This window comes from Dermacentor silvarum, chromosome 1 (genome assembly GCF_013339745.2).
Source record: "Dermacentor silvarum isolate Dsil-2018 chromosome 1, BIME_Dsil_1.4, whole genome shotgun sequence".
In the NCBI taxonomy this organism is placed as follows: Eukaryota; Metazoa; Arthropoda; class Arachnida; order Ixodida; family Ixodidae; genus Dermacentor; species Dermacentor silvarum.
In genome coordinates, this window is record NC_051154.1 from 49,272,535 (window position 1) to 49,296,641 (window position 24,107).

General features: G+C 44.8%; 2 protein-coding genes across 10 annotated transcripts in view; both read left to right on the forward strand.

Annotated features, from left to right (window-relative positions):
- Positions 1 to 257: 257 nt before the first annotated feature.
- Positions 258 to 24,107, forward strand: part of LOC119462486 (elongator complex protein 4-like) — a 71,906-nt gene continuing 48,056 nt past the window's right edge. For 3 of the 9 annotated variants that reach the window (XM_049667726.1, XM_049667718.1, XM_049667737.1), the window contains exons 1-4: positions 1,638 to 3,411; positions 4,141 to 4,194; positions 16,007 to 16,062; positions 21,680 to 21,753. Coding sequence is in view for 6 of the 9 variants with exons in the window: in XM_049667757.1 (XP_049523714.1) it covers positions 532 to 1,623 (1,092 nt within the window). In the remaining 3 variants the exon portion in view is untranslated. The other 6 variants (XM_049667746.1, XM_049667751.1, XM_049667708.1 and 3 more) reach the window with 5 other exon arrangements.
- LOC119437490 (piggyBac transposable element-derived protein 4-like) lies at positions 5,921 to 13,145 on the forward strand. The gene is made up of 3 exons (XM_037704530.1): positions 5,921 to 7,330; positions 8,098 to 8,292; positions 12,969 to 13,145. Exons 1-3 carry the CDS (start codon positions 5,921 to 5,923, stop codon positions 13,143 to 13,145), a joined length of 1,782 nt encoding a protein of 593 aa, XP_037560458.1.

Here is a 24,107-nt window from a genome sequence, read left to right on the forward strand (position 1 = left end):
CAATCTAGAGTGTATCGATGTCCTCCTCCCCCGCCACTGGAGGAGGACATCGAGAAACTGACTCGATGTAATAGTACCACCGGTTGTACTACTGGTACAACCTGCATAAAGTAACAAGTAATAATACCAGGGTGTACTAGAATTCTAGTACACTAATAATATCTCTAATATGATAATACAATACCTCGCTCGAGGCGTGGCGCACCAGTCGTCGTCTTCATAAATCCCCCATATATATATAGGGGTTTTACGTTTTCAGGGTCTGCATCCGACGTGAGATGGCGCTTACAGTCAAGGAAGCCAAGCCCTGCGTGTAGCTGTAAGTAACTAGTACAAAGGATCTCGTGTTGAGAATTCAAATTGGAGTGCATATTTTGGCCATATCACATTGATTGTTGCCGCTTACGAGTAGTTTAGCGCATGCTGCGAAGTGCGCAGTGTTAATATTCCATACGCACAAGATCGCGGCAACCTTGTCTGGTTCGGATGGTTTGATCTCGTTATAGTTACGGCTTCTAAGCTGCGGCGGAAATGAGCAGTAGCTTCCAGAAGAGCACGAGACCTTCTAATCGTGGCATTGCGGGTACGAAGTTGTCACCTCATACTGCAGAGACAGTGCTGTCGTGTGGTGTTTCTGCTTTAGATTATATTCTTGGTGGCGGCTTGCCTCTTGGGGGCATTCTGCTGGTGGAGGAGGACGCTTTCGGTACGTACTGCGGGCAGTTGCTCAAGTACTACGTCGCAGAAGGAATTGAGCAGCAGCACCACATTTATTTTGCTAGCGGAGACGTTGAACCGACAAAGTTTCTTCGCGAACTACCGAAAGCACTTCAGGCGGCTGCTGACAGTGCGGCGCAACATGCTCCAGCGTCTATCACGAGTGATGGCGACTTGAAGATAGCGTTCCGCTACGAACGTATGGCAAAGCAAGACTCCCTTCTGGACTACGAAGAACTGGACCACGTTTTCGACTTTTCTGCTCGAATCGAAAGCTCAAAGCTCGCCGGTGCTTGTGTAGTCACGTTCGACCCTTGCGAAAAATGGGTAAAAACGGCAAATCGACACGCTGGTGCTGCTGTAGAGCCGAATTACGCGTCTGTGCTCGCTGGTGTGAGCACACTTGTTGACAAAGCAAAAGCAGAGGAGAACCTGTCGCATTTTGCAGTTAGGATCGCCCTGCAGGGGCTTTGTTCTCCGACATGGGGTTCAGTAGCGGGGTTTACCTCCTTCCTTCACGCGTTAAAAGCGGTAATTAGAGGGGAGCCAGTCAGTGTGTTTGTTACAGTTCCGGCAGTTATTACAAGAACGCATCCGAGCGTTCTCCGGCGTTGCCGCCGTTTGGCAGACATCGTACTCAAGATCCAGGCGTTTGATGACCACGAGCGAGGTGCCAACCCGTTGTACAAAAATTACCATGGACTTCTGCAAATCGTCAAGCTGTGTCGTCTGTCGTCACTAGGCATTCGCATGCCGGAATGTGACTTTCTGTTTCATCAGAGAAGTAAGAAGTTTCTGATTGAAAGACTGCATTTGCCTCCCGAACTTGGCACTGACGAGAAACCACTTGCAGAATCCAAATTACCGAGCTTGGCATGTGCCAGCAATCAAAAGTTTAGTTTCTGAATCTCGAGAGCAGCGATTCAGTGGCTGACAAGGCTTATAAAGTGTAAAAAGTTCGCGAACTTGCTTAGTTTGAAACTAAGCAAAACAATATAATTTTTTTTGAGCCACCAGACGGTATTCTCCAGTGCATTGAATTTCATGTTAAAAAGTGTGTTAAAGAAATTGTGTGATTTTGAGGTGGTCAATAACATTTTGTATGTGGTAAAAATTTGCGACCTGTTGTTTTTTGAAATAACCCACTACCAACTGTTACTTGCTGGGAATTGAATAGTATTGTAGTTGAACTGGTCACTTTCACTGACCTACCTGAAAAATCTAAATGCTAAAATTTATGCTCTGGTTCTTAGTTGGTGTGGTGGCTGTTGTGCAATCCTCAAATTGCAGAAATTGTTAGCTCATTCCAGTGCCCATGGCTCATCGTAGTTCATTACAGGTTCTACTTTCTCTTGGTTGCATTACTGCAAAAGTTTGTTGTGTTGTGCATCCTAATTACTTTTGCTTGTTTTCTTTATATGGATTTAGCAATTGCATATTGCGGTGAAATTTCTTCTTACTGTAGAGCTTTGCATTAACATTCCTTTTCTAGTTTATGCACCAATGTTTCATGCAGAGTGCTAGGTTATGTGCTTATGAATTTGTGGCATTGTGTTTGAATGTTAGAGGTGCCTGCAACAATATTTATTATTGAACTTGTTCAAGAAAATTTTAATGCACTGGACTAGGAAAACTCATTTTTATATTGTGCTTTCTTAAAACGACTTGCCTTTTATAATCTTCTTTTCCACTTATCTGTCAAGAAATACACTTAAGGTATGAAGAAAGTTGTTAAGCATATATATATATATATATATATATATATATATATATATATATATATATAATGTATGTAAAAGGCAGACACACTTTCTTACATTTTGCTTTTGCTTTGTTTGAGCATTTGTTGCATGTCCTTTGTTCCTTGTGAATTGCAGTAAGAGTTTTGAAATTTCTGGTAGAGAAGTTATGTGAAACTGCAGATCAGGCTATGAAGTAAGAGGTGAAATGTTATTTATGTCTTTGCCTCTGTTATCACCACTGTTGCCACACCATGTCTCTGACATGTGCACATAGAAGTGGCTTTAAAGCAGTGTGATAACTTGAACTTTGGTGTATGGTGTGATAGGGTTATCATAGCCAGTGTTTCAGCCAAAGAATGAACACTGTTAACATGCACTAGTCATGCAATAGCATTTTACTGTTTCATCTGAGGTAATTGGTTTTTAATTACTGTAGCATTCTGCCTAATTTACAAATGGGATATGAAGGAGGCAGCACATCACATGGCTGTCATGCTAGTGGCAGCCATGGGTTTTTGCCTCCTTCATGTCTTGTTTGTTAAGGCTAAACTGTACGCTTAAGTGTTGTGTGGGGTTGGTAGGTACATTGATGTAGGAACTATGATGAGCCTACTGTTGGGGTAGTGTGTAAACTTCAGTGCAGGTTATGCATTTTTGATTAGTTGAGTACCATCGCACCAATTCTGATCCATAGAACTGTCCAGTCTCTAGTGCAAGTATATTGCATTCGCCCACAGTTGCTTGCCTCTTTATGCAGTCTGTGCACATGGGCTTTGTTATGCTGTTATGGACATTGTATGCTCAGCTGTTTAATTTCCTCTTTTTTGTTTGTTCTGCAGTTTATTGTAAGCATGAAATGTAGAACACTTCCATTGCTTATGCTTTTGTACAGGCCCACAGCTAACCAGCACTGCGTCATCAACTCAATCAGTATCTTTCTATATTAAAGTCTGTGAGTGCCGTATTCATATTTTTACATTTCTGTTCACCTGGTTAACTATAAAGTGCATTAATATGTCCTACAACAAACTATTGCTTGATTTTGTATTGTGCTTAACTGAATAAACTTTTTTATGCAGTGTATGGTACCTTTAATTGTCACCACAAGAGCAGTGCTTCGTGTGGGGAAAGCCAATGTGCGATCCCTGCTTGTGTGAGCAATTGCTCATGTGGCAAAGTTCTCTGTCACTGTTATCAACTGTGAGCATTCTGTAGTTCTCATTTAGAAGGTGCTTTGGAAATGTTTTTATGCATTGTCATATGATGCTGTTTACGGGAGCAAGTAATCAATCTAGATGTTTATTATTTTCATGTGCTGGGTGAGCTGATGCAAAAAGCAACAAAACCTCATTGTGATATTTACAGAACAGCCATTTTACTTCTGTAATAGCACCATTATTTAAGAGGGTAGCTTTATACATCAGCCTTGTGCACTTATACCTCACTTCAATGTGTGTAACTTGGATTTTCAAGTGTTGCAAGGCAGTGTGGGGGGCTACCATCCAATAGTTTCCAGCTTTTGCCGATGCCACTTTCTTTTCTGAAGTAATTATTGCGTGTATGAGGTGCTGCAGTGTTTGTAAAGATTTTCACATTGACTTGCGGTTTGAGCAGTTTCCTTGCCGCAGTGTTGGGTTAGTTACTCATCGAATTGATGAGCACTTGTCTGTTTTCTCTTTAGGAAACTCTCAGAATACAACTGGAAGAAGCCAAGCAGTGCTGCTTTCTTAACCAGGTGAGGCTACAAATCCTAAAAAAAAAAAAAAAAATTGCGAACTCTTTGTTTCTTTCTTTTTCTTTCACGTTGGTCGCTTTGTCATCAGACTGATGCCAGTTGCACAAAACAACGTGCTTGTCCAGATGATGCTGATAAAAGAGTGAGGCACACATTGCTGCTTGCCTCTTTGTGCAAGTATGCACATGGTCATTCCCCTAAGCAACGCTTCCATTGTCACCTGTGGGGAGCACAAGCGCTCATCTTCCCTACGTAGCTGCGATTGCACATGCTACGGGTTGGGGAGTACGACGGAACGACTGTTTGTGGCTACATCCGGAGCTTGTCTTCAGCCCTAGCCTCACGCAGAGTGTACCCCCACACACCAGAGACCTTACGTAATGTAGGTTTTGCCATATCAAATTGCCCATGTTTCAGGAACTTGCGATCGTTATTGACCCATAATTTTGGTATCTTTCACAAAGGATGCCAGTATCCACATTTTTCTAGTCTAATCTCTCCCTCTTGATAACTGGGCTATGGAAGGGAAGTTACTTGGATCTTTGTCAAGCAGTAATGTTTTCATGCAGGTAATGTTCTTTTGTAGGAAAGGGACAGATGCGTGTCTGAAGTTTGGCTGGGCCACTTCAAAAGTTGCATATTCATGCCTTTGACAGCCCTCAACCTTGCAGTTTGCACTGCATTCTCAAAACCAAAAGTAGGCATATGTACAACATTTAATTGCCCTTGCTTAACTGTGACATTGCTAAAGTAGGCTTTATGTTGGATGTAAAGTGGGCTTTTATGGCAATCATCATTATTGTAGGCATCGTGTACACTTTTCTATACCGGACATAACTAGGCTTGTGATTCGTATTTTAACTAAACATCCATCAGTAAAAAGAGGGAAGGTTTTAAGACAGTTTTGGCCTCCAAATATTTGCACCCAAGGGGTGTGTAAAGACTGCACTCATGTAAGAGCTGCACTGTCAACTTGGCAGCCGAAAATAGAGTTGAAAAAAAAAAAATAAAAAAAAAAAAGTTCTGTCCTGGTTCGCGCTAAACCGACCTGCCATATTTGCGCATGCAGGTACTAGAAGAAAGCGTTTCGAGTGCATACAATGCTGCATGCAAGCTTAAGAATGTGGCGTGTACCGAGCTGCAGGGTTAAGCATGCAGTCAGCTGCAACTTCGGCAATGACAAAAATAAATGCTTATGTCAGTCCATACAGAAAGAGGAACTCGCAAATTGTATTATGAAAACAATCACATTCACTCATTTGGTAGAAAGTGACCACAGGAATTATGCGCAGCCAGAAAAATTGGATAAAAATGGCCAACCCACTTTGAGGGCCACACCTCGTCAAGATTGCAAAAAAAAAAAAAAGTGCAGTTGTGTACACGGTATCTTTCTCACTGCAGTGCATTTAACCCCTTAAATGCTTTGGACGAGCAGAGCTCGTCCTAGCGGAATAGGTACACCCCTCTAGCGTTCTGGACGAGAAGCGCTCGTCTACGGCTTAAATTGCGTGTAATCCGCCAGGTGGCAGCATTTACTCGATGATTTAGTTTTGTTCTGCGGTAGGAGCGCGGTTTTTGTATGAAAAGATGGCGTGCGGTGGTGGCGACCCATGCATAGCTGGTCCGTCAACGCGAAAAAGAAGCTTTTCATTTTTGTCATCTTCTTCGAGTGATGATGATTCGGATACAGATGTTTATCTTGTGTCCGCCGGAAGTGATGACAGCGATGACGGTGATGAGCAGCTCCTCCGGTGATGATGAAGACAGCTCGGAAGCGAACATCGCGAGTGCTCGCCAGTGGACCCTGCTTGATGTGGACAATCCTCCTGTGAAGCCTCCTCCCTTTCCCTTCTTGGCCATTCCAGGCAAGACTTTCAACTTGTCATCGTCAGATGACCTTATGGAATATATTCAGCAGTTTCTGGACGATGAACTCGTATCACTAGTGGTAGACGAAACCAATTGCAAAGCGGTTGAAAAGTTGAAACGCTCTCCTCCGAGTGAACACTCCCGCCTCAAAAAATGGGTGCCGGTTACAAAGGAAGAGATGTGGGTATTCCTTGCACTCCTGTTACTGCAGGGAATAGCTCGCAAGCCTCGACAGCAGTGGTACTGGTCCAAGAACAAGCTGTTGTCTACACCTGTTTTCGGAGAGGTTATGTCCTGCCACCGGTTTCTGCTAATTATGCGAATGTTGCACTTTGTGGACAATGCCAGCATCACCGATCTTAGTAGCCATCCACAGCCGAAGCTGTGCAAGATATGGCCATTTTTGGAGCGATTGTTGAACTACCGTTCGGCATATATACCAGAAAGAGACATATCAATAGACGAAAGTCTAATGCTCTTCAAAGGAAGACTTGGATGGGTGCAATACATCCCGCTCAAAAGAGCAAGATTTGGCTTGAAATTTTTCTTGCTTTGTGAGGAATCTTCGGGATATGTGTGGGATGTCTTGATCTATACAGCAAAAGGCACATATCTAGGCACGCCAGCAAATCTTCAACCTTGTTCACCAATGGGCACCAAAGTTGTTATGAAGCTCATCGAGCCTTTGCTAGGCAAGGGGTACTGCCTGACGATAGACAACTTCTATACTTCGCCAGAACTCGTCGACCTCCTCATCCAGCACCGCACGGATGTGTATGGCACCGTGAGACCAAACAGAAAAGACATGCCTCCAGATTTCCAGACGAAGAAGCTGAAGAAGGGAGAGGTGCAAGCCTACCAGCGCGGTAAATGTATTGCTCTCCAATGGCGAGACAAAAAAAGTAGTCTCCGTCATGAGCACAGTGCACACTGCAAGCATGGAGACTTCAAAGATTCTAAAGGGCGAGACATCGCAAAGTCCAGCATTGTGCGTGATTATAATCACACGATGGGCGGTGTGGACAAGTCAGATCAGATGCTGTCCGACTACCCTGTCCCTAGAAAACGGCAGAAGATCTACTACAAGAAGATCTTTCGACACTTGATCGATGAAGCGACGTTTAACTCTTTTGTCTTGTACCAAAAAGACGGAGGGAAGATGAGCCACCTTGACTACCGCCTCGCCCTAATTGAGGCGATCCTGACTAGGTACCTTGATCCTTCAAAAAAGACAAAGCGCGGCCGACCGTCTGATGTGCTTGACGCTGTGCGTCTCAAGGAACGGCACTTTGCTTCTTACATCCCGCCAAGCGAAACCAAAGCAGCGCCAACAAGAAAATGCTTCATTTGCTGTCGGAAGCGAGGAGAAAATGGTAAAAAGTTGAGAAAAGAAACTCACTTTTGGTGCAGGAGCTGCAACAAGCCGCTTTGCGTTATTCCATGTTTCGAAATTTTCCACACAGTCCCGAAGCTTCCCGAGTGAAATAGCCCAAGGGTACTTAGCCTACACAAGGAAACAAATATGTGACGTCTGCAACTGTTTTTTATAAGGTTTTTATTTATATTAGCAGCAGGCAGCTGGTCTCCTATGTATTGTTCCGAAATAAACTTTATTGTGTTGATTTGACTAAGTATGTGGTGCAAATATTTTTTCAACATCGGCTAGCTGCTTTTTAGAACAATCGGATTCGAAATCAGCAATAAAAAAAATAGGCACTTTTGGTTCGGAAATTGTCAAAAAGATAGAGCACTTAAGGGGTTAACACAGTGAAATTCCTCTTCTTCATTTATTCCAAAAAATGCTACGATAAAAAAGGCATAAATGAATGGTAATCGTGAATTTTCGGGGTGTCAAACGAATAGGTAAAAAATAATCGTAATGTAGTGAAGGATTAGAACAGTATAGTGGGTCGTCCTCTCCAGCGCTTTGCTCGGGAATGCTGCTCGTGCTCGGAGTTCGTGCCCCGCCCAGAATGTCGCCGCTGTGCTGCTCCTAGTTCCATCACATAAACACCTTAACAATTGGTGGAGCAGGCTGTGCCCTCAAAACACCGACCCTGGAACTTTCGATCTCGTACCCTGCCATCAACCATGCCTCGGCACACCTCCCAGAAACCACCTCCTCCTGCACCGACCGTGTATCCTGGTGTGCCTCGTCACCGCGACCCTGTCATCTTCACTGGCACAGATGACACTGATGTGGCGAACTGGCTCACAACATACGAGAGGGTAAGCTTGTGTAACAAGTGGGACGAACCAGCCAAACTGAACAATGTGCTGTTCTACCTCGCGGGTGTCACCAGCCTATGGTATAACAACCACGAAGCAGATTTCACAACATTGTTCACCTTCAAGACTGCCCTTGCAGATGTATTTGGTCGCCCCGCTGTTCGTAAGCTGGCGTGCTGAGCAGCGTTTGCGGGCACGTGATCAGTAGCTGGGTGAATCGTTCACCAGTTATCTTGAAGACATTCTTGACCTATGCAAGAAAGTAAACTCGACGATGGTGGAGTCTGATCAGATCAGTAATGTGCTGAAAGGAATAGAAGACGACACCTTCAACATGTTGCTCTCCGAGAATCCTTGCTTTGTGGCTGAAGTCATCACTCTGTGCCCCACAGATCCGTTACGGTGGCTAGAAGGGTAGGTGGGAGCAACGCAGCCATCGGAGAGCGCGGCGCGTGTTGCAGTGATTCATGATTGCCAAGTGCTGGCGCGCGCGTCGACGCTTAGATGCCTATGCTGTAGTTTGGCTGCTGACAGAGCTAGCGAGTGCTCTCGGTTTGCATGGTTCTGTTCGGTTCTTTTAGCTCCACGGCTCATTTCTGTTCACATTCACGCTGTGCAGTTGTGCCTCCTTGTGGTGACAATATTTCTACATGTTGCCATGCCGTAAGAAGCCACGGCAACTCGCATGAAACAACAGACGCACTGTTTTGTGCCGGGCTGCACAACAGGCTATGTTTCTGCTAGAAAAGCAGGAAAAAAAAAACATCCCCGTTCTCGCTGCCTGATGACGGTGAGGCACTTAAAGCGTGGCAGCGGCCCGTGCCCCGTGCATACAAGGCCTTAGACAGGACTTCGACGATCTGCGAGCTGCACTTCGAACCCCAGTTGAATCATCTACTAGGTGTCCCAACTATCGTGCAACAAGAAAAATATCCTAATGCCCCGTAGCTGGACAGAACCAAGGCAATGTTGTTTGCCGTCGCTTGTAGATACTCTGATTATTTTTTGCATTGTGCCTAATTACATAATTAGTCTTAATTAATCAACTTCTCGAATATTATAATTAGATGAAAAGTGTCAATGTGAAAATTCTAGAGCAACTTGAAAAACTACCGATGTAGCTTTCTGTTGCTCAATACGTGCTACATAAAAGTGTTTTTCAGAGCGTGAAAGAATCCCGCGAATACACGCAACATTGCCGCGTGACTGGCCACTCGAGGCACTTTGCGTGTAATCGCTGGCTTCTTTCACGCTCGGAAAAACACTTTTATGTAGCACGTATTGAGCAACAGAAAGCTGCATCTGTAGTTTTTCAAGTTGCTGTACAATTTTCACATTGACACTTTTCATCTAATATTATTTTTTGATAAGTTGAATATTTATTAAGACTAATTATGTAATTAGGCAGAATGCGAAAATCTACAATCTACAAGCGACGGCAAACAACATTGCCTTGGTTCTGTACGGCTACGGGGCATTTGCATATTTTTAAATCTTGTTGCATCATAGTTGGGACAACCTGTACATTGGATCATATAATCAACTGCTGTCTGTCGTCCTTTTGCGTATTCTTCTTTGTCCCTACCGTTCTAGTTCATCACATTGGTGACTAAAATAAGTTTGTTTACGTAACTCCTATGTGCAATGATTTCGAAAGCATCATATATTAGTATTAACCAATTAGACGAGCAGGATGCTGTGCGTCGCAGTAATATGACTTAAGGAGCTCTTCACTGCGAGCCTAGAAATCGGTGCAGCTTTTCTTACGCACACCACTAGCATAATATTCTTCGCATTAGCCGAAATTATTTTTTTTTTTTCACTCCCGACGATTCGGGAAAGCACGTAGAACGCGTGCGACCGAGACCAACGAAAAATATTTGTGCCGGCCGTGACGTGCCCGAATCTAATGCATCTTTAACACTTAACCACTCGTCACAGGATAGCTGCTAGTCATTTATTGTCTCCTCTACTAACAAGGTACGATATGCATTAGCTGAACGTTAATTATGTCAAATATGCGACCGCTAATTGCGAACAAAAACGCCCGCTTCAAAACCACCGCCGTGCCTTCGCGCCCGGGGAGCGATCTTGCTGGCGACTACAGCGCCGCCGCTGCTGTCATGATTGCTTGCAACACTCCGCCGCCGCCGTTGCTCTCACCTCCCCCTTCTAGCCACCGTAGATCCGTGCACCTGCACCACTCAGCTACGCCAATGTTGTTGCCAGGCCCCAACCACTTCCGCAATGTGCGTCTCTCAGCTACGCCGATGTCGTGTCTGGACCCCAACCGCAGCCCGCCGCGCAACCTTTCTTCCAGCCGCCCTGTACAATGCCTCCTGTGACGTGGATGAGACCTGCCACTGCGAATATGTGGCGCAAATTGGACAATTGACCAACATGCTTTGCGTGCGGCTGCGCCGGCCACGTGGCACGCTTTTGCAATTGCATGCAGCCTTCTAGCGCCCTCATCATACCCAACAAATTGTATTGTCGGTTCTCCCTGCCCATATTCTGACCTGCCTTCTGACTCGTCACCGTCAGTACGGCCGAGACCCATCACTCGCCGTTCACCTTCCCCACGTCGTTGCTCACTATCACCGATGCGGCCTCGTCCCGTTGTTCGAGAAGAGGAAATCTAGTCGTCGCAGTCCAGGGGCAAGTGCTGCGTATTCACTTTACTGCGTTTGTGGACACTGAAGCTGCCATATCTGTTATGGTCGCGAAACTTAGCCGTTTGCTTCGAAAAGTGACGACGCCACTTTCTGGACTATCCCTCCATACAGCCAGCGCCCAGTGTATTCACCCCATAGCTGCGTGCACCTCTCGTGTTGTCATTCAGGACGTTCTATATGCCATCTAATTCATCATAATTTCCTCATGCTCGCATGACCTTATCTTAGGCTGAGATTTTCTCTCCCGCCACAATGCTGGGATTTACTGCACACGTGCCGAAATAGAACTTGCCGTTGTCAGACTTGATGCTGGCCTTCGGCTTTGAAAAAGCTACTCGTGGAACACGACACCAAAGTCCCCCCTGAACTCCTCCACGGTTGTGTCCGTCTACTGCAGCAGCCTCTCTGACGCTGCTACCCTACTTTCTCCCATCTGACCACTTTTGCACTTGGAAAAGGTCTGCTGCTACCTTTGTGACCGTAGAAATCGCTGAGGGCTCCAGCGCTATATTAGCAACCCGTCCCCATGCACTGTGACGCTGCTGCGAGGGGAATGTCTTTGCAACGTGGAAGCCATCGAAGCCGCGCAAGTTACGGACGTGCTCGATGACATGCACTGCGCCCCTTACAGTACACTCGGTGCTATTTCTACGTCTGATCTGTTGCCCGGTGATGTTTTTGGTTCCTCCATTGCTGATAACTTTACGCCAGTCTCCAACTTTCTCAGCTTCTGTGCCTGTTAGAAAAATTTCGTTCTTTCGACGTCGGGCAACCTTCACTGGGCCGGACGTCCATTGTTACGTATCGCATTCACACTGGCTCCCAACCGCCACTGTGGCAATGCCCGTACCACGTATTTCCCACAGGACATCGTGTAATTAATGACCAAGTTGACGACATGCTTTGACGCGAAGTGATTGAACAGTCCATGGGCATCGCCGGTCGTCCTTGTTGCGAAAAAAAAAAGACGGTTCTGTACGGTTCTGTGTGGACTATCGGCACTTCAACAAGATTACTCGCAAGGACGTTTACCCACTACCGCGAATTGACGCCATTGACAGCATACAAGGAGCAGAATTCTTGTTTCTCGATCTGCTCTTGGGGTATTGGCAAGTACCCATGGCAGACGACAATCGACCGAAGACAGCTTTCGTCACGCCCGGCGGCTTGTACGAATTGAACGTCATGCCGTTTGGACTTTGTAATGCGCCTGCAACTTTTGAATGCATGATAGATATTCTTCTGCTTAACTTGAAATGCGCAACTTGTGCTACCTTGACGACGTCGTCGTTTTCACTCCGGAATTCCCCACGCACCTTCAGCGCCTCCGGTGCGTTTTGCCGTGCTTGAGAAACGCCGGCCTACAACTAAATTTAAAGAAGTGTCGATTTGCAGCGCAGCAGCTGACCATACTAGGTTACGTCGTCTCCAAGGATGGAATTCTCCCCGATCCAGCCAACATCGGGCCATCGGCGAATTCCCCAAAACCTACATCCGTCGTAGACCTGCACAGTTTTGTGGGTCTGTGTTCCTACTGCAGACTCTACATTCGAAACTTCACCACCATCATATTGCCCTTGATGAAGCTCCTTGGAAGCAGTGGGCCCCTCACTTCGTGGTCGTCAGAGTGTGATGAGGTGTTCACAATCCTGCGTCGTTTGCTGATGTCACCTCCAATTTTGCGCCACTACGACCCGACGACCCCTACAGGGGTGCACACAGATGCCAGCGGTGTTGGCCTCGGCACAGTCCTTGCGCAACGCAAACACGGGTTTTCTGAATACATTGTAACTTATGCAAGTCGCACGCTTACGAAAGCAGAGAGTAACTACACCGTGACGGAAAAAAAAATGTTTGGCGATCATCTGGGATCTTGCCAAGTTCCAGCCATATTTGTATGGCCGCCTTTTTGACGTCGTCACAAACCACCACGCACTTTGTTGGTTGTCATCACTGAAAGACCCCTCAGGCAGCCTCTCCTGTTAAACGCATCGCCTGCAGGACTACATCATTCGCATGCTCTACCATAGCGGATGTCAGCACTCTGACGCCGACGCCCTCTTGCGCTCGCCCTTGCCCGACGACAATGCCCGCTGCTCAGTATCCGAGCTTGCTGTTTCTTCCATCGACCTTCACACCATTGCTTCCAAACAGCGCAAGGACCACTGGATCGCCTAACTGACAGACTTGCTCTCTGATCCATCGGCACAACCAACCGCTCGTGCGTTGCGTCGTCAAGCCCACCATTTCGCCATTCGTGACGACCTACTTCACCGACGCAGTTGCACTGCCGATGGCCACCAGTTGTTGCTAGTAGTAGCCCCCGCAGTCTGCATTCTGAAATATGCTCATCATTCTATTCTCGTCCACAGTGTGCACACTCTGGAGTATTCAAAACTTACCAGCACATTCGACAGCGGTACTACTGGCGAGGGATGTACAGCTACGTTCAGAAGTTTGTTCGCTCTTGCCCTGATTGTCAGCGCCGGAAATGCTAACCGCGCCTCTCGCCCGCCGGTCTGCAACCTTTACCTTGCCTTACCCGGTGGTTCGGGCGCGTCGGCATCGATTTGTATGATTCACTTCACCTGACATTGGCTGGTAACCGCTGGGCCATCGTGGCTGTTTACCACCTCATGCAATACGCTGAAACTGCCACCCTCCAGCGGCTACAGCACTTGATGTTGCCTCCTTCCTGCTTTGCCGATTCGTACTGCTTCATGGTCCACTACAGGAGTTGCTCAGCAATCTCTGACGTGTCTTGTCAGAAGTCGTCAAAGCCATCCTCACAGAGCTCCACGTTGTGCACTGCACAACTACTGCTCACCACCTGCAGTCCAATGACCTCGCAAAACGCTTTAATCGTACGCTCGGCGACATGCTCACAATGTATGTAGCCTCCGACCACACAAATTGGTATGTCATTCTGCCTTTCGTAACCTACCCCTACAATACCACTACGCAGAGCAACACTGGCTTTTCACCTTTTTTTTTTTTTTCTTATTGTACGACCGGCATCCGTCGCACACAATCGACACAATCCTTCCATACAAGCCGGATGCATCTGAGTGTGTGCTTATTTCTGCCACAGCCAGGGATACCAAAGAGTGTCGCGATCTCGCGTGGGCCTTTACTTCAAACGACCAAGAATGCCAGAGCAGTATTCGCAGTGACACCACTTCCGCGCCCACGTTCCTCCCTGGAGCGCTTTTGTCTCTCTCGGTTCCTTCCACTGCACCTGGTCTCTCTTTGAAACTACTGCCCAAGTATAAAGGCCCCTACAGTGTCGTCGAACGTACATCTCCGCCCAATTACGTGATCGAATCCGTTGAACCGTTTTCGAACATGCGCCGTCGTGGACGAGACATTGTCAACATCGAGTGCCTCAAGACCTTCTCTCTCTTTTCTTTCTCTTTTCTTCTTTACATTCCCTGCCCCTTCCCCAAGGCGCTGAGTTGTGCTCCCTAAAGGGCTGCAGAAAATAGTGCCTCTTCCTCTTCACAACCACAATCTCTCTCAAGACTTACTATGACCCACTCATGTGACAAGCTGTTAGGTCGCCGGGTGGCTCCCTTTTCGTTCCCGGGGGTAATTGTAGTTAAGGATTGGAATAGTATGGTGGGTCGTCCTCTCCAGCGCTTTCTAGGGGTTTGTCCTCTTCAGCGCATTGCTCGGGAATGCCGCTTGTGCTCGGAGTCCGTGCCCCGCTTAGACTGTCGCCGCTGCGCTGCTCCTAGTTCCATCAAGTAAACACCTTAACACTAATACAAATTTTGTAACATAACGGCCTTCATAAAGGCTGTGTATACAAGCTTGGAGAACTCTGTGCAGAGTTGTGCGAGAAGTCTATAGGTTAGCACGGAGAATAGATATTCAGCAATTTATAAGGCACACAAGCAAAAAAAACAAGGGGGAAAGGGGAGCATAAATATAATACCACAGTCACATGGCCACTTTGGCAGTGATCGAGCCCAATCTTGGTCGGAATTCTTGGTCACGATTGGCTCCCTCCCACAGCTTGTGCATAGGAGCCAATCCCGACCAAGAAATTCAATCCTGATTGGACTCGATCGTGATCGAAAGTGTACCTGGTGACACCCGTATAATATTTACATGTCCACAGATCAGTAAATGAACACCAAATTTGTAGACAAATGAAAGAGCCTTGTAGTGTTATGTTGGAAATATGGATATGTAATCTCTCTTTTCATGAGTGCAAATTTTGGCTCAAATGAATAGTGAAGAAGAATAGCTTTTATAATCACACTTGCTATAACTAGAACTAGCAAGCATTTGCTGTACAATGCTCAATTCTACCTGTAAATGAACTTAGATGAAAGCAGTTTTGAAATTCAAAGAACTATTGAAGTTGAGCATTTGTTTTGTTGACATTATATGCTTTGTTCCTCTGTCTTTATGCTCCACAACATCTAGCAGGCTGTTCTCATGACACTTTATATAGACAGGCCAAAGCACATAAGATCGTTTTCTTCATCATTCGTTGAATTCTGCTGACAGACTTCAATTTGGTTGAGCAAAGGCTAATCAAATTATGTTGCAAAGTCCCATTGGTCGCATTTGTCACCTTGTCCTGTGAAAAACCACATATACGGCAAATGTAGTGTGTGTGCCTCGATAACATAATCTTTGAGAACATTCTCACTTGGTTCTCTAGGGTTGTTTGTTGGACTCTGCTTTCTTTTGATACCCTGCCCCCAATAATTACTGCTTTCACATTTTCTCAAACACCAAAGTGCAGACTTTGGAGGAGGAATAAGCACTTATATACCCAAAGCCTAGGCATAACCTATGCATTGGCAACCAGGGTGGTAGGTCAGTTTCATTCCCTTCAAACGCTCTAAGCCTGTAATACTTCACTGCTCAAAACATGGTGGCCTCTGCGTTTTTGAAGTGGCTATTGTATGCAGCTGAGGCACTTTTCAGCATGTAGTGATGCATGATCGATGCACTTATCAAAGTTTGCGGAATTCTTTTAGTAATATATTTTGTACAGGCAGCACACCTCTTCTCATTTGTAGGTTGCCCGCATCCGTCAATGTTGGCTGACCAGAGCTGCTGCTGCTGCCAATGACTTGTGAGTATCCCTGGTAGGGCCTAACATTAAGGTAAATAGGCTGTTTAGTACTGTGGGGTCCTGGGCAGTGTAAATATGCACTCTACAACTAGCGTCATTGGCTGCTGCCTCACTTTTTCATGCATTTCATATTCTTCTCTGTCAGCCTCTTTACTGTTTCCAATTTTGAGTGAAAACAAGTTGTAAATATTAGTGTCTTTTATGTAGTGAATTTCAAAGAAGTTTTTTCTGGGTGTTAAATATAATCAGAGCTGTTCATTGTCGAGCATTTCTCTCCTTGCATCCTGACTTACTCTTTTGGTGGAAGTGCAAAAAAAAGGGGTGCTAGCCATTCTGACACATTCGCACTATGCACACGCATTAGTTTATCCCTTCCTTCTCCGTACTCCTCATGCACAATTTGTTTTGTGTTTGGGTACAGTTGAACCCACTTTGAATTGCTTCATGTTGCACAAGTGTTTAGTGTAAGGGAAGGCCATTGTAATTGTACCATGCTCCAACAAACATCGAAGGAGTGAACCAAGTGTAGGAACAAATTTGATGTGCAAAAATTATGGCAGTCTCTTTCATTTTTCTTTCTTTTTGCCATGAGTGCAATAAAGTGACACTAAAAGGAAATTTCAGCTTGTTGAGAAGTCCCAGGTCTGAATAGGTGACCCGTAAAACGAGCAATCGCAGGGAATTGTGGGGCGCGTCGTCTACTAGCAGCTTCCGGTTCGACTGACAAGGCGGCATCGGCGGCATGCCCGGCGCACATGTTTTTCTACGCGGTTTCAGCTGTCAGTCGTGCGAAGCTTTCAGTCCGCTTTGTCGACCATAAATGTACCATTCATGCAGCTGATTTCTAGGTTTCAGTTCACTCTGGGCTCGATGATGACGAGTCAAGAAAGGCAAGGATATGCTTTTATTCATAAAGGAATTCTGGTTTTTGTTTCGGTGGGCTTTTTTTTTTTTTTTTTTTTTTTTGTTTCTGCGAGGTTTAGCTCTACGACATTTGCCGTTGCTTGGACGCACCGTCACTGACTGCTCTGCCTGCGAGTCAGTCAGACAGGTGAAAAAGTTATCGTTATCCGATAAATTATCAAGCGTATAGAAGCATTACTTAGAAAATCGGGTGCTGAGGCGATGGCTACAGCGGTGCATGCTGCTCTGTGATAGTAGCTCAAAACCGATATCGTCGGTATAACGGCGCAACCAACGCTGAAAATGATAACTTTGCATGCTGTCAACGGCATTTCTCAGTCGAAACTGTAGGTTCATTTGAAGTGCTACGTAGTTGGACGTTCTCGCTTTTTTTGTCAACAATGGCCATATTGCCGTTATATTACGGCTGCGCATTATCTTTATCTGTGCTGAAGGAGCTAAGGTGGGCTAGTTGGTTACGAGTATTATGTATGTATCTCGCTGTTTCCCGCTTAAATTTGCGCTGTAAAACCTCGTTTCATAGTACCTCTATATGTGCATGCAAGTACTGAAATAGTTCTGGTTGCCTGAGTCAGTGTTAAAAAAAAAGAAGAGAAATATCTTGGGGAATCATTCCGTGTCGGCCCTTACACAGCTAATCGCCGCCTGATAAGTGGCACAGTGCATTCATTTTCTTTTTGTTCACGGATGGTCTCTGCCTTGTTACAGTTTTGAAAGTGGCAGCCATTACTCTGATGCTTGTGCACAGCTGACGCGGCAAGGGTGGCTCCAAGGCAGTTGTTACATGCGTTCACCTTTAACGCTTGAATTTGAGCAGCCAACGGCTGAACAGCCGATGATAGTTTTGCCTAGGCACCTGCCACCCGGTAATCTTCGAGTGGGACAAGCCGGACTGCAAGCGCAAGTGGCTCAGTTAGCTAAGGCGTTGCGCCGCTACGAGCTCGCGGGATCGAATCCCGGCCACGGCGGCCGCATTTTGATGGAGGCAAAATGCGAAAACGCCTGTGTGCTTGCGTTGTAGTGCATGTTAAAGAACCCCAGGCGGTCAAAATTAATCCGGAGCCCTCCACTACAGCGTGCCTTATGATCAGAACTGGTTTTAGCACATAAAACCCCAGAAAGAAGAACAGACTGCAATCGCATCAATGGACTTCAACGGCGAAGCGGTGGCGGCGGCTGCGCTGACTCGAACCGGAAACAGCTAGCAGACGGCGCATCCCAGAATCCCTCGCTATTTTACGGGTAACCTATTCCGGCTAGCTGATCCCAGTCAATACTGCACTCCACTTCAGCTCCTTCCCTTGAAGCAATGCTGATGCTGCTGTTCGGCGCGCAGGCTTTAGTGGATACTAGTTCCCGCAAACTCAATAAATGAAATTTAAAATAAGGAACACCAAATGGGTGTTTTAGCATAAGTAGAACCTCAACAAGCCAATTTGGTGCAGTGGTTGTCGACAAAAGCGATTTCTCCTTTCCTGTGTATCTAGATAGGAGTCCCCGAGCTAAAGCTTCCTCCTAATCGCAGGGCTTGAAAGGGAAGATTTTCATCCACCCGAATGTAGCATGAAGCTACAAAGGAAACCCATATGGGCTTCTCGGAGAGAAAAGCTTCGCGTATGGCAAATCGGTTCTGATGAATTCTGCAAAGTGGAGAAAGGTTTCCGCAGAACTAATTTTCCATATTCCATAGTGCCCCTGTGTGTCGAGGTGTCAATTCGCCCTTGGTGATCTGCTAGCCTCCTGATTAGCTCAGGGTGGTAGAGCGACTGCCGCAGAAAGGGGTTGGTCCTGGGTTCGAATCCCTGACCATGACAACTTCTTCCTCGACTGCGAAGCTTTTATTTCTGAGAAACTCGTATGGGTTTCGTTTGTAGCTTTGTGCTGCGTTCGGGTGGATGACAAACTTTTCCTTTTATGAACCGCCCTCCACCTTGAGATTCTACAGAACTGATTTGCCATAATCGCAGCGCTTTATTACATTTAATGCTTATCACCTTTTTTGAAGTCTTTGACAACAAGAGGTTCCGGGTGGCTGCAAAGTCTCTCTATATTAGTGTTCCTGTATATGCTACTCTATATGGGTTTAGTGTATGAATGTTTTATGCACAGGTTATTGTCAAAATAACTGCTAATGTTTTAATGACCTGTGCATAAAATGTGCAATTTTGGCAAATTTCAGTTGGGCGAACCAGCAGAGTGTCCTCTGTGCATCTCAGTACATGTGTCATGCAGTCATGATGCTGCTCTGGAAGTCTGTTTCATTCATTTGAGCTGGTGTAGGAATCGGGTTGTTTGTGGACAGTGCTCCGTAGAATGTTTTTGCTAAGCCAGAGTTTCTTATAAATGGAGCTGTTGTAAGTGGGTTCAAGTGTAGCTTCTACCCAGTTTGTACCATGCAGTGTAATGGCAGTTCAAATGGAGACAGGATATAACACTGGTGGAAAAGAAGAGTAGAATTACTGGAAAGCTGAACAATTTGGTAAGAATCATTTCAAAAAGCTGGTGTAAAGAAAAAAAAAAAAAGACAAGAGAGTCTTGGTGTTGTCTTAATTATCCCGCTTGTCTCCTTGTTTTTTATGCCTGCTTTTGAAAACCATGAGAAGTAAAGTAGTACTTACAGGTTTATGGTGCCACACCTCACTTGCTGTGTAAGTTTACTTACCCTGCTTGATGTCTGTGTCTGTGCATGTTGATATCAATGAAGAAGGATGGACTGGGAAGACAGCATACTTGCATGATGGATCATGGATTGTTACATATCCAGTTTGCCAAGCTAACTACTGCCAAGCTAACCATAATTACTTGTCTAAGGTGTTCTTTTGAACATGCTAATGTTCCTATAACTAATGCACTGAGTTACCAAAAAAAGAAAGAAAAAGTCTCACATGTGCCCTACAATTTGATTTGTCTCTGTGCCATGCTGTCTCTCATTTAAGGGGCCTCTCACCAAGTTGTGGCATTGCAAACAAACAAGTGCAGTGCATAAATATTTTGATCTACAAAATTTTGTGCTGATATATGCTGTGAAAACAGTTGCAAATTCAAAAGAAAGCCTGCATGCCCTTTATTCGGAGCAACCAGCCATCTCGCTAGCGGAGACAGTGTCGTAGATCTCGCTCACTACGTCATGGTTCCCAACCTGCATCTCGGAAGTAGCCAGCAGCTATGTGAACACAAGGATTCCTGTGAAATGCAGACAAGTTTGTGCATGTTACCGAAAAAAAAGTTACTAATTGCAATACTTCATTTAAAAGATGTAATTGATTACGATTACCAATTACTGCCCTATGAAATTGAGCAGTTTATGAAATGTAATGATCACTTTTATATTACTTTTCTTCCAACCTTTATTAATGTATTGCACAAACACGGTAAATAGAACGAGCTGGCCTGTCCCTTTTGGTGCATCCTATGCAGACCTTCACACACTGTTTATCTTCAATAACAATTTCTTTCAAAAGTTTTTGGTCATATTCCCTCGTTTTCTTGTGAAGACACCAGCAGCGACACTGAAAACTCTCGAGATGTGCACACTGAAGGAAGAGGCTTTGCTGTAACATACGAATACCTTGTTCACAAGAATGTGGTCCATTTGGCGATGCTCGTGTCTGGGTCCTCTGAAGCGCAGCACTTCATTGTTGCTGGGGCTCGGAGAAGGCACTCTCACTCAGTAGGACCAATGAAATACTAAAAAAAAAAAAAATCGTCTGTAGGTGATTTCCTGGCATCAACATCTAAAGTGGTCATCGCTATCGACCCAAAGCAATTCCACTTCAGATTGTCGGCCAACATCTGGTGAAGCGTTATGACGAGAAAACAACTGTGTATGTGGGTTTGCCTAACTGAACATGTGCATCCACGAGGCTGCTGCGCAGTACTACCACCTGTTGCAGCTTGTCTCGTCAATAAAGTAACTGGTTACATGTAATTGCTTACTAAAAAAAAAAAGTAATTGTATTACAGTGAGCATTACCGAGTAAAAAATGTAATATATTAATTACAAAACTACCAAAGAATGTAATTGATTACTTGTAAACAATTTTGTGCAATTCATTACGTACAAATCTCAATGCAGAGTATGCAAAATTGCTATTAGAGATGTGTCACTCAGCAAAAAGGGAAGAGGCAAAAGAAAGGACGTGGGGCTCATTGCCTTTTAATTAACTGTATACAATTTAACTAAATTTATTGGCACCTTCCATCTTATCAGTGTATGGATTGTTTTCAAGAATAAATAAACCTTAATAATACTACTTTTATTTCTTAAACTGTTTTATTGTTACTGAAGTAAGTGCATTTCACTTCACAGGCTTGTAGAGCACACATATAATAAAGATGTTTTGCTCTAGCATATTTGCCACAATGAGTTAGACATTTTCATAAGAAATGACTTCCAGTAAGTTGGGTGTGCTAAATGCTATTATACATTCTACAAGCTTATTGCCCTCTTGAGCCTTTGTTGTGACTGATTAAAAGAAATGCCTGTCTGTGAGCAATTAAAAGAAGCAATTTAATGTGGTGTCGTATGGTATTGGGAAGAAACGGCAAATTCATTGCAATTTAGTGAATAATTTGCATTATGTCGTGCAGGGAAAGTGCTCAGATATGGGTTCTGCTTTGTCGATTTAGGTTCCAACTAATGTGCAGTAATTTTGTGCTATACCACAATTGTGTTTTCCTTTTCTTTTCTCAGGCCTTATACTTCAATCGGCATAATCTTTCTTGTCGATGGATACTGCTGACGAGCCTAGCATGGCGTGCCATCAGGTTTGTTTTCATATTCTCTCTCTGTATTTTTTTTTTAAATTAAAGCAGACTCCTGGTTTCAACATGCAACCATTTTAATTAGAGCATTTAATGGCATTTAAAGTTATTGTAGTATGACGGCTGTTTTTACAATTTAGAAACAGGGAAAGTAAATGTGGAAGTTTTTTATTTGGCTATAATTAAGGAAAACTGAACACAATGCATTGGAGAAAATTTTGTGTTCAAGGCAGTGGCCTAGAAGTAAACAACCATGTGGGTGTGATGCAGGTTTTTTTGTTTGGAACGGGTCACCGAGGCCTTACCTCGGAGTACCCCAATGAGGAGGAAGCCGTTTGCACGAAGGCCACACAAAATGTTTAAGAAGGGAAAAAAACTGGGAAGTAGGTTAATAACTCTTAGCAAAACAATTAACAGCAGGAGTTATTTGAACATACATTCATGGGAGACAACACATGTGTAACAGCATGCAAGAAAGCCACTGAAGAAACACAGTTGAATCAAAATGTTCACCATTACGAGCTCGCCCTAGTTGTGGTCGAGTAGAGCACGGAATCGGAGATGGCTGGAATACCGTAGTTCTATGTTGGTCGAGTGGAAGTAGGCCCAGCATGAAGAGTTTTAAAGATGGAGCACCAGGAAAATGTGTGTCTTGGCTAGGCAGCTGCCTGTAAACTTGGACATGCAGCCTGACTGTGCATTCTGCCCACAAGCACAGGCTCAAGAGTCCGCAGGCCTTGTGGTAGAATGTTCTAACCTGGCAAACTCTTGAAGCGTTCTCTAGTAGGAAGGCATTGGCTGGCCCTTGATGGTTGCTCCAGTTAGGTGAAGTTTTGGCATTTCGGGTCCAAAACATGACAACACATCTTCAACGCCCAGTCCAGTGGCCAATCTTCTTATCTAGCTTCTTGCAACTTCACATTCCACCAACGTTCTTCACCTTTTTTCTTTCTTCAGGGCATTGTGATCCCCCAGGATTGGTCTCTTCGAAGCTGTATGGTTCCCAACGATTCGTCTCCTCTAAGCTCACTAATTTCTAGCAATTGGTTCCTTTCTCATTTGTTTTCTTGTCCTGCATGCTCTCATGCTCTGGTCGTCATCTTCTTTTTCCTCTTCTCACAAAACACTGCGCTCACATTCATACAGTTGACTCACCACAATGCGACACCTGGTACTGAAGTTCTAGGGCGATAAAAAGTCTGTTCTAGGGATCTTCTAATATGCAAGCCCAACTTGTGCAGAAATTTCACCTAGGATGCCTTCATTAACATTTTAATTAAATCTTTATTGAGCAGCAAGTTAATGAAATTGGCATATTCTGAGACTTAGAGAAATGACCAAAACACTTTACTAGGAAAATGCCCTGTCTCTTGGCGAAATGCTTGAGTTGCATGGTTGATGGCCGCATTTCGATGGAGGCGTAATGCAAAAACGCCCGTGTGCTTACGTTGTAGTGCACGTTAAAGAACCCCAGGTGGTCAAAATTAATCCGGAGCCCTCCACTGCGGCGTGCCTCATAATCGGAACTGATTTTGGCATGTAAAACCCCAGAAAGAAGAAAAGATTTCACAGCAAAAAGGAAGAGATGGAGTGTGACTCGTAGAGCACACTAACTTTGCTCAGGCGTTCTGGAAAAATGGTCATGAAAGTGTATTGGTCTATTGTCATCACTTTTTAATGCTATCCAGATAACCAATGTAGAGTAGCATATTAACAATGACAGCACTTAGCTGAGTTTTAATGAATATCTTTGCAGAAAGATTTCCAGAATGTTTGCGGTAATTGCTTTTTTTCTCTATGGCACTCCACCCATAAACCAGGTGTTAGTGGGGCAACTAAGGTCACCACCTTAGTTACCTTGTTGCATCCAAGATCATGAGGACCAGTATCATTCCCGTTTCCAAATTTGGCTCTCTGGAATTTTAATTTTTTTTATGGGGGGGGGGGGGGTTTACGTACCAAAACCACAATTTGAATATGAGGCACACCGTAGTGGTGGACTCCGGGATAATTAGGCCTACCTGGGGATCTTTAATGTGCACCTAAATCTAAGTACACGGGTGTTTTTTTTTTTTTTGTTTTTTTTTTCGCATTTCGCCCCCATCGACATGCGGCAAATTTTTTTGTTATTTGGAATAAAAGTGTCCCTAAAAGGGACAATTCTTTAGGAATGTTGAGGATGTCAAAATAACTCTCATAGCAAAACTGGACAGTGTGCTATTTAAACAACTTTAAAAGCAGCTTAAATTGTCTATTGGAGCAATGAAAATTCTGCAAAGGAAAAATGCGGGCTACTCTTGAATACTTTGACAAATTTTTTCCTTGGTACATTTAGGTCTTGCTGTTCTGGCTGCAGT

Bases quoted from the DNA above. Each gene is read 5' to 3' on its own strand.
- LOC119437490 (XM_037704530.1), top strand. From the start codon at position 5,921: ATGACGGTGATGAGCAGCTCCTCCGGTGATGATGAAGACAGCTCGGAA. The intron at 7,331-8,097 runs GTGCGTCTCAAG...TTGGTGGAGCAG, and splicing joins CGTCTGATGTGCTTGACGCT to GCTGTGCCCTCAAAACACCG. The intron at 8,293-12,968 runs GTAAGCTTGTGT...CATCGCCTGCAG, and splicing joins GGCTCACAACATACGAGAGG to GACTACATCATTCGCATGCT.